Source organism: Psammomys obesus, unplaced genomic scaffold, assembly GCF_907164565.1.
Source record: "Psammomys obesus unplaced genomic scaffold, mPsaObe1.curated_primary_1811, whole genome shotgun sequence".
Classification (NCBI taxonomy): Eukaryota; Metazoa; Chordata; class Mammalia; order Rodentia; family Muridae; genus Psammomys; species Psammomys obesus.
Window position 1 is genome coordinate 2906736 of NW_026596162.1, and position 13375 is coordinate 2920110.

Consider the following 13375-nt stretch of genomic DNA (forward strand, 5'->3'; position numbering starts at 1 on the left):
CACACACACACACACACACACACACACACACACACACACACACACACTGATATCAATTTAAATACTATGAGCAGATATTCATGACAATTCTCCTATTATAGGACACAGAGGGAACACTAAGGATCTCTAAAAGTATGTGATAACATCAGGTATGCCTACAGCTTGCTTCTACCGCTGAGGTCCCATTTCTGTTTTCTTAAATACTATAGTATGTATTTAGAGAAGTTTTGTGAATTTATGAAGCTTTTTTTTAACTTTAATCAAATTTTCATTCTTTCTTCCTGTAATGTTTTATTATATACACAATGTCCTGCTTGCATGCATGATTTCAGGGCAGAAGAAGGCATCAGATCTCACCATTGATGGTTATGAGCCACCATATGGTTGCTGGGAATTGAACTTAGGACCTCTGGAAGAGCAGGCAGTATTCTTAACCTCTGAGCCATTTCTCCAACTACCTCAGCCTTCCAAGTGGTTGAGAATATGGCCTGCTTCATTCAAATAAAAAATTCTCAACCAAGTATGCACAGCCATGGTGACAGATTATTATACACATCAGTTACATTGTAGATATGTGGTTGTGTTCTGGATATTAATGAATACTTTCCAGTAACAGTCAGCATTCAAAGTGATGGAACTAATTAAAATGAAAAGCCTAACATTGTCTTTCTTTTCTTTTCCTTTCTTCTCTAATCTGCAGTGTTACTTTCAAAGGGGCAGTTTTCAAAACGAAACAATTACCATTGAGGGTAATGGGGATAAAGAATTGGTCATAAGGTTCTGTTATCTTGAAGTCAGAGGATCCTAAGAGGAGCTCTAAGTGCTCCCGGGGTCCACTAGTGGCCACTGGGTGAACTGCAAGAAGATTACACAAACCGGTGCCTTCCCTGGCATTCATTAGTCCCTTTATAAAGGCGATTTTGCTAGTGGAGAGGCTTGATATATTTAGTGCCAAACCAACTCTGTGCTTTTTAGACAAATAAACAGAAATTTGAACTCTGTAGAATAATAGCCTGGTTCAGACAGTATGTCTGCTGATTTTTTTCTTTGTTTTTTTTTTTTTTCCTGCCCAGTTCTCTTGAGACTATCCAGCTATGATTATCAGTTCAGAGGCTCCACCCTCGCAGCACTCAGTGAAAAAAAAAAAAAAAAAAAAAAAAAAAAAAAAAAAAAAAAAAAAAAAACAAAAAAAAAAAAAAAAAAAAAAAAAAAAAAAAAAAAAAAAAAAAAAAACATTGAACAAGCACGTACCAAAACATGTTATTAATGAATTATAGTGATTAGGCATGGTGAGTTATTCAATTTGTGGGTGACTGTTTCCATCCATTCAGATCATTCTGCAGCCACTGGCCCCTCACTTTCCTGTGTGAGGGCTGCTTCCTGTGGGCTGTGGACATGTGACTGCAAAGTAAATAAAGACTGCTGTTTCAAAATAGGTGACTTATTCCTCATCTCTGCTTCCAAAGGTTCATTTACAGAAAACCAATTATCTTAGGTAAGAGGAAAAAAGTCAGCTGCCCTACTCAAAGGCTCTGGTGATTGTTATGTGTCATTGGCAACATTTGGCTCATATTTACAATTTCCTTAGGTTCTCCACCAGTGATGTTCTGATGGGGAAGTATCATCCGCATATTCCAGTCAGCTGACCATCATTGGTCAAGGGTGGTGGGTCAGATGCTATTGTGGGCAATATTTATCCTGTCCTTAGGAACACCCTGCACAGGAGACATTGCTTATTTTTTGTTTGGGAAAATTAAGGCTTGAGGACTCACTTAGATTTTTCATTGGGATTGTGGGGGGTGGGGGAAGGGAGCTGGGTTTGGTTTGTTTGTTTGTTTGTTTGTTTGTTTGTTTTGCCTCTGAGACCAGCAATTCTTTGCATCCTCTACCACATGCATGGAGGTTTGTGTGTGTCTTCATTAATCCTGCTGCAGGGCCCTGAGCCCCTTCCTCCTTCTTTTCCTATGGCTGACTTCTTCCAGAGTCAATGCACTCCTTTCCAGAGCACAGTGTCTTCGCTGCCAGAGGGGAATTTTACAAGAAAACTGAATACCCCAAGGTGACCCATGGGATAGCTTGCTGTCTGCAGGCTTTCCAATTTTATTTGCATTCTTTAAAAAAAAAAAAAGGGAGAGAGAGATTTTTAGTCTGGGCAGCAAAGAAGCAAAAGAAAATCAACTGATTGCCTTAGGTCTGTTTCCTAACCTGTTAACAAAAGAAACTGAGGCCGGGTGGTTGTATACCCCAGTTCTGTGACTTTAATGTCAGGGTTTACAATGTGGCATTTAGCTGGAAAGTTAGTTCTTGGGCACTAAAAGCCACTGTGTGACTGTCTGAACCTACCTCAGCAAGCAGATGTTTATCCCCGGTGCAAAACAGCACCGAGAGCCCACAGGACTAAAACTGGGTTTTGGTGCATAAACGATATTCCATCATCATCCAGCTAGATGTGATTCAGGGACAAGAGCCTGGATGTCCCTGATCATTCCCCAAGGGAATGGCTCCTGCATCAAAAACCAGTGACAGCACCTGGACCTTGTCACAGTTGACAAGGCCAAGAGGAGGTCAGCTGGTGGCTGCTGCACCCAAAGCAGGTCCCTCAGGATGAGGCAGAGGAAGCAGCTTGCCTCGCCTGCTCCCCCCATCCCAGCTGCTCAGGAGACACATAGAGGGCTTCCATCTCTATTACTGTCAGAATCTGGCACCTCTCACCAGCTCTGAGATTCACAGCCATGGACAGAGGAGGCAGAAGGAAGGAGTTGCAAGCCAGACAATCAGACGTAGCCACAATATTTTAGAAGTGGAATCTTCCAAATAGAGAACATTCTCCAAAGCACAGAATGTTAGGGGTGAAAGAGGCCCTGAGTGAATACAGAACCGCGTAAAAAGAATGGCTAAGAAGTAGAAAGAGGACATGGCTTCTCTACGTGACAGGATCAGTAAATGCCAAAACCAGGACCATCATCCGGAATCTCTGGTGTTTTTATAGCTTGAAAGGGTTTTGGAGTCTTAACTGAGGGTGGCTACCAGAGACTGAGAGGGCATTTGTTTTGTAGATCTTAGTGGAGGAGGGTTCTCACACATATCCACCATGGGAAAGGAGGCCCAGATCTACCGGATACAGTGCTATGCTCCTCCTACCTTGCAGGTTGACACCCCTGGGCACCAGGCCCTGGAGCTCCTCAGTCGGGAGGTCAGCTTCTGCTGCATTGGAGTTATTGGGTGGGACTGCTCGCCTGCCCCCAAAGGTGGTTGCTGGAGTATCTGACATTCTCAGCTTACTGGATCCTTGGGGAAGGGAGAAGAGAAGGGAGAGGAATGTGAGCCGAGTACTACTCTCTAAAGGCCAGGCAATGCGTTGTAAGTCACACGTAAGTGAAAACCAGGAGGTGGCAGCGAGAATCAGCCTAGTGACAGAGCGTGCTTCCTGAGGATCTCAGGGAGACTCCCCGTTTGTCAGTAGGTACAGAAAGCAAAAGAAAGAGTGTTTGCTTGAAGCAAAGAAAATCTTTAAAGTTTTCAGACAGCAGAATTTTCCTTTCCGCAAGACCCCAAAGTCTTGTGTGTTTATAGGCACATGTCCCCACTCATCTCATGGAGACTCACCAGGCTAAGTCACTGTGAGGCTTAGACTTATGAAAACTTGTCCGGATTAGGATGGTCCCTTTAAGCTGTTTCATCGGCCATTTAATTTCCCCCCTGTTGACTTCTGGCTTCTTATGAGCCGGGCTATGATCTTAGTACTTAGGTAGGTATAATGGAAACAGTGTCTATTTCCTGAGAGTTTACAGTTCAGTGGGGTTAAGATGAGCTTGGAAGAGTCATACATAAATCTCTTTGGGTGTGTGGAATGGAGGCCATGGCCATGGCCAGCTGAACTGTGAGTAGGCTGTGTTCTATCTTGGTCTGGCCTGCTTCCCCTTCCCTCAGAGTTTGTGCAGGCAACCAGCCAGTCTAAATGCTACACCCCTTACCTTCAGGGCCCAAAGGACTTGTTGACCAGCTGGCCAAAGTCAAGGGGGACTTTGTTTCTGAGCTCTCTTCACCTGGCTCACCAGGCAGCGACCCCTGGCTATCTGGCTGTTTGCAAAAACCAGGCATACCCTTGCAATTATAAAACCAACCTGATTAGGCTGTTTTAGAAATGAGTGGAGCAGTGGAAGCAAGGCTAAGCACAGGACCATTTGGTAAAGTATTTGTTCTTGGGAGGAGAAAGGGGCCTATAAAGGAACAGCATAGGTGTGGGTATCTATAGATGTCTTTGGGGATTTACAGATAATCTCATGTGAGCTGAGGCAGGAAGAGTTTATAGAAAAAGCTTTAATGACAGAGAAGACAAAAACAAGTCGATCTTCTGCAAAGGCAGAGTGACTGGTCGCTAGAGGCCAGGAGGTAGGGAGCAGTGCTGGGCATCCAGACAGCCTTCTGGTAGAGAGCAAGACAAGCAGAGAACTGGAACATTCCAGGTGATGGTCAAGAAAGGAAGTGCAAGCCACTGGGTGAGGCCAGGTGGGGAGCTGTCCTTCTTGGTCAGTTCAGGGAAGGGAAAGGAGCTTGAGTTCAGTCCCCTGTTGAGATGAGGGAAAGAGTGAATGGGACAGGGCAACGAATCCCGCTGTCTTCTAGTCAGGTGGGCATTCCCAGGTGGCCTTACCTTCTCCTTTAACCTTAGTCCTTACTCCACAGCTGGCTTCCCCTAGAAAGGGGACCTGCCTTTGGAGGAGCAACTCCACTCCTGTCCCCATTTAAAAGTCATCTACACCAGCCCAGCCATAGCTTGGTGGAGTTAAAAAAGAGGTCCCTCTTAAAGAGGTGACGGACTGGCACTGGAGAGACAGGCTGCTTCAGGGACCTCCCCATCCCTCTAGAGATGTGGAATGTAGGGACACGGGGACAGCCACAGCTTGGAGCAGGGCTGCACAGAGCTGCTCTGAGGGTTTCTTACCTGCTCGCACTCCTGAGAGGGTGCTCGGGTAGGTTCAATGTGTGCCTCTCGGTACTTCCTCAAAAGGACTCAGGCAAAGTGACCAGAAAGTTGGCTCTTAAATAACTTCCTAACGGCTCCCACCCTCCTGCCCATCCCGGAGGATTTCTCCTCCCCTTTCTTGACAGCTGGTGGAGGGGGCAGATCTGTTTCTAGGAGCTTCCATGTACTATTCCAGCGTGTTCTCCTTCCTGCCACCACAACCCCTTTGCTCCCAAGATCCCATGTTGTCATCTCCTCATCACCCCATCCCCAGAGTCACCGTCTCCCTTCTCTGGCTGCTACTAGTGACTGGCAAATGGCACTGTGGTGTTAGCCAGCCTCTCCCCTGCCCTCCTGATGGGTCAGAAGGGCTAAAGTGTCATATTTTTTTTTCCTGTGGAGAAATGCTTTGCCATGCAGATGGGTGGTGAGCTGGCAGGAGGGAGGATCTGCCTTTTCACAGACAGGTCACACAGACAGTTGTGACCACACATAAAGCAAGAGCAATGAGTCCTTCTTGAGCAAAGAAAACTGCCTCCTTGAATTACCCACAGAACCCCAGCCCCAGGCTCAGCCCCAGCCAAACCACAGGACTTCCTGCAGGACAGCCACACTGGTATCCAGTTCCCGTACAGATGAGGAGATGCCCTCAAGAGTGCCACACAAGTGAGAAACGCTTTGTGTTTTCCATCAAAGCCATTCTGATGTGTCTTCAAGACTTACAGAGAAAGGAAAGGAAGTTTTCCTCCCCAGACTTTACCTACTTTTGTTTTGACATTGTCACATGTCTAAGTACTACTCATTTCAACCGAAGGTCCTCTTCAGTGCACTGATTGTCTTCAGATGTCTGACCCTGACACACACGATCTTCAAATTTCAAAGTGGAACAAGAGATGCTATTAGTCAGGAATTCATACTCTCCCCACCCCATTTCTCTGTCCCATATCTGTAGACTTGTAGCTAATTTTACCAAGTTTTTTTCTTCTGTGTATCCTTGAAATGGAAAAGTCCTCCTGCCTCTTTGTCCAAACCAAACGTTTGCCTTGTTTTATGTTACTTTCCCAAGGGCTTTGCTGTGCCTCTTATCCTCTCTTCCTCTGGCGGCTTCAAGCTCCAGCTCCCTCACAGCTGCTTCCTGTCAGCATTGACACAATTTCAATTTGAGTCCCTTCAACATTTTGAAAAGCTTTCTCTCAACTCATGTCTTTCTGGTCATTTTTTAAATTATCTCTCTTCCCCCTGCTATCACCAAGCCTCTGGCTTCTAGGTTCTACTTTCATTATGCTTATTGAAACTAACAAAAAAACAGCTATTTGTCTTAGTACATTTTGTTGCTGCAACAAAATACCTGAATTTGGGACATTTATTTTAAAAAAGTTTTATTTAGCTCATGATTCTGCAGGTTGAGAAGCCCAAAAACATGACATTGTCATCTTCTTAGCTTCTGGCAAAGATCTTGTGCTTTCTCATCTTTTGGGGGGAGAAGGGGGACAGGTTTATCGAGACTATTGCAAGGTGCAGCAGGCTGAGAAGAAGGACTCTGTCTACCTCATACTGCGTATCCCTGAGGCAGAAAGCAGGAGGGAAAATAGGAGTGACTGGAAAAGAGAAAATATGAGGGCAGCTTCGCTTTATAGCGAACTGACCTCAGAGTAACGAACCTAGTCCCACAAGAGCCACACTGATCTCTCTTAAAGACCTACCCACCTCTTAGAGGTCTAATCAGCCCTCAATGGTATCACACTGAGGCCCCAATTTCAAGCAGAGTTTTGGAGAAGAGAAGCCACATTGAGATGAGAGCACTTCCAAATGTCTGTTTGCAAGCCAAAGAAGAAGACTGAGTTTTCCATCGTTTGAGGTACTGAGCTCTCTTGCCCACTCTGTCCTTGAAGGTCTTCTCTGTGGTCTCTGGGACACTGTGCCCTGTGCCATTCCCTCCAGGGCAGCACGCTATCCTTTTACCATCCCAGCAACTCTGATAGTTTTACTCCATGTATCTTCTAGAACTTCCCAAATCTAGGTGCCAAGCCATGGTCTTTTCTAGAGCTGTAGACCTCCCCTCCTAGCTACCTGCCTGCCGGTCGTCTTCTCTTGACACACCTCAGTGACAGCCCACACTTATTGTCTCCATGATGGGATAAAATTTTCTCTGAAAACCCATCATACAGTTCCTTATCTCAGTGACTGTCAGTGCCTTGAGTATTGCCACAAATTTCAGACATGGGGCAATTCCAGGCAACCCCACCCTGCCTCAGATCCAATCTTTCATTGGATGTCTCCTATTCCATCTTTTAATTCGTCTTGAACCTACCTACCTCTTTAACCCTTTCAATTCCTTTTCCACAATGCAGTCGCAGGAAGCCCTGGAGAGATCAAATCTGGATCCAGATTCTTTGCCCATAGCATCTCCATGGCTAACTAACTTTGCTTTCAAAGTAAGTTCTAATCATCAACTGAAAAAAGATCCTGTATGATCTTTCATGCTCTCAGGTCATGTCTTCTCCCTCCTGTCCCCACTCCTTATCTCACCTTACTGTGATCACTAAACTTCCTACTCTGTGCCTCAAGCCAGAAATACACTTCTCTGATCCCTCTCCACTTGCTAGAAAATTACTCCCTGTCAACAGTCCCCATCACAGCTTCAGGGTCTCGGGTGTCCTGCTGGAGCTTGTCTAATGGCAACGCTCCTGACACTTGTAGGGTCACTTCCCTGACTGGTGTCCCATTGGACAACAGGGACTCCAGCCAGAGAGAGGCTGCTGAAGACATCCATGCAAAGTCCATCAGTCTCTGTTGCATGCTAGAAGAAGATCTGAGCGAGGATGCCACAGTGCTCTGGTAGACTCATGAGGGAGTTGAACGAGAGTGGCCATGCTTGCACATTTCACATTAGATTACACAGATGTCAACCCTTTACTTAAGCTGTGCATTCAAGATGTGCTTGTCACTTCACAGCCATTACTATAGTATCACATTTGGCCCAAAACTCACAGCTCAGTGGGTATACATATGCATTTAGTTTAATACTGGTCCACCACCAATCTAGTATTATTTATAAATGTGATGGATTTCCTGGGCTCATAAGGTAGTCAGTAACCCAGTGTCAGAAGCATCAAGCCTAGTATGTGGCTGAATCCCATATATCTTAAAGCATTGCCTCATGTGGCTTCAGAGACAGAACAACAGTTTCTAGTCATAGAATGAACCTTGAGCAAATGATACATACAGAAGTAGCCTATATAAACAGACGCTGGGGTCTTTGGGGATGGTGTGGTGTCTTTCACATCTGACGGCCTTTCACTTGGCGTGAAGAAGACATTTATAGCACGCGAGTCAAAAGAGGAAAAGGAAAACCACTTTATGTATTTTTAAAGAGAGAACTTGACACAGAGGAATTATTTATACAGGCTGATAGAAGAGACAGGAGGACAAACAGTGGAGGTGAGTCAACCTTGCAATTAGAAACTGAGTAGCTGGTGTCAGCATTTGGCCAGAGCTGAGGATTTCAATGGGTCTGTCTGGTGGGGGCTTGAGAGTCAGTCATTACTAGAAACAAGGTTTTTAGTCCAGTCTGTCTTTTTGATTATTTCTCCCTGTCCAATATCTCTCAATTGTCTCCTTTTTACTGAACTTAGCAGAAAACCATTTAGCCTACAGAGGGCAAAGGGTTCTAGGAAATAGCATTAAGACTCATGTCCCTGTGTTAGGGTCCCTAAGACCACCCTCCTATGTTAAGAGCTATCAGTGCCCCATAAGTTCTAATGATATGTTTATTACAGCAAAACGACCCATGGGTAAGGGCCATGGGAAATCAGGATGACAGGTTCTCTCCCATGCAAGTCACATAGGATGGGTCAGACTTCACAGCAGCGACCACACATGTGTCATTGTGTGTACCAGAGCAGTAGATTCTGTGCCCAGGATTCTTACAGGGAATTGGTCATTAGTTGAGTGACCCTTTCACGGGGTTGCCTAAGACCATGGAAAAGCACAGACACTTACATTACGATTCATAACAGTAGCAAAAAAAAAAAAAAAAAAAAATCCTAATGGTAGCATAAAGTTATGAAGTAGCAACAGAAATGATTTTATGGTTGGGGGTCACCACACGAGGAAGGGTCACAGCATTGGGAAGGCTGAGAACCACTGGCCTAGACTCTGATAAGGAAGCAGGTGGTCTACATGACGAAGTTCTGTTAAGTTTAGTAGGTGGCACTGATCAGCCAAGGAACACGGGGAAGATTCCTGAAATCCAGGTCTCAGACAACAGCCAGTTTGGATGTCATTTGTGGGGTTCTTTTCTGCAGTCTCCATCACAGAGTGGGCAGGACAGAGTGTGGAGAAGCCCCTAGGTGCTCTCTAGGGCTCCTATCAGTGGACAGCCAGCCAGCAAGCTCCTTTTCTGGATACTGATGCCAGCTGAGGCTTCAATTATGGCCCAGAACAAGAGGAACTGTCAGTGAATCAGTCTGTTTTGGCCCCACTTTCCTGGCATCACTAGACCACTGAAGAGACCAGCATGCCTCTTCCTGCAAGAGCCTGAGACTTTCTCACTCTTCTACAGCAAAAGGCCATAATCCCAGTGTCCTACTGACTGAAACACAAAGAAAGCTACAGCTGGACCACCATGCCTATCCCAAGGGCAGACAGGAATGCTTGAACGCATCACTCAGGGATTCCAGTTCCCATCAGAAACACAGAACAGCCTGTGGGACTAAGGAGCAAACAGAAGGTGTTTGAGATGAAAAACAAAAGCAAAAACAACCCCCACCTCTGCCAAACCTTAACTCCTTAATTCTGTGCTTTTGTGTCTGTGATTTTGACACTTTTCTTACTAACAAACCCACCATCTTTCTCCAGCATGAAAATTCCAGAAGGTGGCCTGTGTTTGCTCGGGTAGTGAATGTTCCAGCAAACACTGTTTGATTTACTCGCAAAATTTCACATCTCAAACAAACAGAGAACTCAGTCATGTCTAGATGCCGCTATTTTTTTCCCAACTTAATAAGACCTTTCATTGGTTGGAACTGGATTTCAGAGAAGTGAGGGGTGCTATTAATAACAACTGGCCTTGTACAAAGATGCCCTGGTCTCTGACCTGAAGGATCAAAGTCTACCTCTTGGGAGAGCTTCTCTCCTCCACTGCCCTTGCTGCTGGAAGTGGTAGAGAAGAAACTTTCCACTCCAGTAGGAGCTGTCATGGCAGAGAGGTCCAGAGGGAGGCTGAAAAATTTACAGCTGTGTTCCAGCCATGGTGGTGAGCAGGTGATGAAGGTAAGTGTCTTAGTCAGGGTTTCTGTCACTCTGTAGAAACACCATGGCCAAAAAGCAAGTTGGGGAGGAAAGTCAGGACAGGAACTCAAGCAGGAATGGAACCTGGAGGCAGAAGCTGATGGAAAGGCCATGGAGGGGTGCTGCTTACTGGTTTTGCGTCCCCTGGCTTGCTCAGCCTGTTTTATTATAGAACTCAGGACCACCAGACCAGGGATGACACCACCCACAATAAGCTGAGCCCTTCCCTGTGGACCACTAATTGAGAAAATGCCTCCTGGCTGGATCTCATGGTGGCATTCCCTCAGCTGAGGCTCCTTTCTCTTTGATAACTCTAGCTTATGTCAAGTTGACACACAAAACCAGCCAGCATAGTAAGTGACCTTTGCCATGCACTCGCTCTCCTAAAGAAGCTCTTAACAAGGTTTTCAAAGGCTCATAGTGACAATGAAAGGCCCAGGGAGCCTGTGACAAATATCTCCTTGCTCCTCGGTACTTTCCCATCTTTTCATTTCAGGAAATAGTAAATCCATGCTGAAGGCAGCTCTCTACACCAGCTGTCTACTCATTGTGTTGGCTGCTTGAGGCACGGCCTTCATTTGTGAGTGGTTCCCGATCACCTTCCTTCCCAGCAACTTTGGGCGGCTGGGCTGCCTTCGCTTATTGCAGGTCACCCTGAAGGCATGTATGTACATACTTGTGCACCCCAGGGATTTGGTGCTTTTCAGTGATAGAGCTAGAACCTAGGCTTCTTTACCACTTACTCACGGATCTCCAGCACATCATCTAACTTTCCAGGTGAAATGGCCCACAGGTTCTGACGGTCGGAGAGAGCCCCCACAACATGCTGCTACCACCTGGGCATGAAGTCAGCTCTAAACAATCCTTGCACGAGGGTCACAGGGGTGGAAGGTGGGGGGGTGTCAAGTGGGGGTGGTGGCTGTGCACTGAACAACCTCCCCTCAACCCTGATAAGAACTCTCACTCTCTCTATTAATTATTGCGCTTATTTTTTCTATTATTAAGTAAACAACTATTTAACTTGCTAATCATCTCATCGATGATATATGTATTGTTGCTTTCAGTCCAGGAGCCACTTGGAGAGTTTCAACTGCAGCTCACACTTGTCAGTGGGAGTTGATTGATACTGTCATTTCTTATGTGACAATACCCATATTTCTAACCGAAATAAACGAAAAGCCCTCTATTCTGGATCTCACAAGGAAGCTGTACGGGGAGAGGAGCAGAGAAGGATTTTAGACGACCTGTGCCCAGTAGATGAACAATAATGGCATGCCAGCTCTTAAACAGTTAATTTGAAAGCCAACCCCCAGGAAGGGATCCCTGTGCAAACTTGCCAGGGCACGACGGACGTGATGTTCTTCAGGGGCTTCCTGACCGCAGAACTTCTGGATACAAACTATGAATTGCCACAGCCATTGCACAAGCATGCACAGGCCGTAAAACACCACAAGAGAACTGGGCAAGTTCTCCATTCTTTGATGCTCACTTGGCAATTTCTGCAGTGAAGTTTCAGATAACTGCCAAAGCCCTTCCTCACTCAGAGAGTGTTTCTGAACGGCACATCTCTCCCTCATGAAGCTAACTGTAAGTGATTAAAATAGCATCTGACACATTAGTTATGCCATATGGACATATATGATGATCCACTGGAAATACTTCCCACATTTCTATCTTACATATAAATCATTCCTAAATTCTTTATTAATTAGTTCAGAGAGTGTAACTTGCCTAGAAGAGAGACAGCACAGAATACCCAAGAATATAAGAAATCGTGTTACGGTTCTTAAGTGTGTGCCTGCTTTAGTCGTCGAAGTGTGCTAATGGCATGGGGTTAGTTAGCTCCTGGGAGGCGGTCTGTGATAGTGACACAGTTCACTGCCCTTGGTTTCCCGTTCTCCTTCTGGACCACTGAGCACAGCAAAACCTTTTAGTCAGGGGGAACAGAACTAGTCGTGTGTAAGCTTAGTTCTGAGGTACCATGCACCTCAGGCTTTATGGAACTGAACCCCTGCACTCCTCCACTCCACCCCACAGGCACCTCCCAGGGCTCTGTTCTCTCCTATCACATGGATGCTCGGCTTTAGGAAGCATTTCCTTTTGTCTGAAACATTTTTCCTTCAGATCTGAAGGGTCCCTTCTTGCTTATGTTCAGGTGCTCACTCTGTGTTAACTGATTTCCAAAGATGGGTCAGTTATCCATGTCTCGTGGCATTCATCCCTTTTCTGTGGCCCCTCCCACAGTAGCTCTTCACCTTAACCAGTGAGAACAATGGATATGACTGTGCCAGGTTAGTACCTGAGCTTCACAAGGCTTTTGCCAGTTTTCTGCTTCATGATCTTAGGATCCTAAAACTACATGAGAAAATTTAGCTGACTCCTGCAGCCTGGTTGACCCGAGGAGGAAGCACAGAGGATGCTTGGAGAAATAGAGGCTCCAAGGCTAAATGGAGAGAAAGAGGCACCCCACTAACAGTATATGGAGTTCAGACAAACTGCCTGGATGAGCCACATACAAAAAAATTCATAAATCAGTGAGCAACGAAATAAAATGACTGTTTTATCCACGAAGCCTTGGGGCACTTTATTACAGAGCAATGATAAGTGAAACACATTAATTCAATAAATATTTATCTAACACCTTCTACTGGAGGGTGGTGGGATGAATAAGGGATGCTGTCTGCCTTTAAGGCATACAGTTCAGAAGGGGAGACTGTATTAAAAGCCAATCTCTCAGAATTTAATCAACAAGTCTTTCCCCATAATTCCACAGATTTCAAAATATTTCATCTTTCACTCCCATGACAAATATCTCTTTATGGACTTAATCTGGCATATAGTGTGTGTGTAGAAATACACGTAGATTAATTAGTGAACTAAAGCCCATGACATCGCTCACATCGGTGAAGTCAGGTTGTGCTGCTGACCAACATGGAAAGTAAAGGCTGTTGCTGAGTTACGTATGGAGGAATGGTTTCTGTTTTTATCTCCTGCCTAAAACAGGTCGCCACTCATTTTGCACTTGGGTTTCCAAGGCTGAAAGCCTCATAAAAGGGAGGACCAAAATAAATGCAAGTGTACGTAAGCAAGTCTTTATGCTCTCTCAAATGTCTTATT

General features: G+C 45.4%; 1 protein-coding gene across 1 annotated transcript in view; it reads right to left on the minus strand.

Annotated features, from left to right (window-relative positions):
- The window catches only part of F13a1 (coagulation factor XIII A chain), a 175253-nt gene extending 170250 nt beyond the window's left edge, over nt 1-5003 (minus strand). The window contains exons 1-2 of the mRNA XM_055595172.1: nt 4946-5003; nt 3142-3288 (exon numbers count right to left, since the gene is read on the minus strand). Coding sequence (XP_055451147.1) covers nt 3142-3271 — 130 coding nt within the window. The 5' untranslated portion in view covers nt 3272-3288; nt 4946-5003. The remainder of the gene's footprint in view (nt 1-3141; nt 3289-4945) is intronic.
- Nucleotides 5004-13375: the final 8372 nt, after the last annotated feature.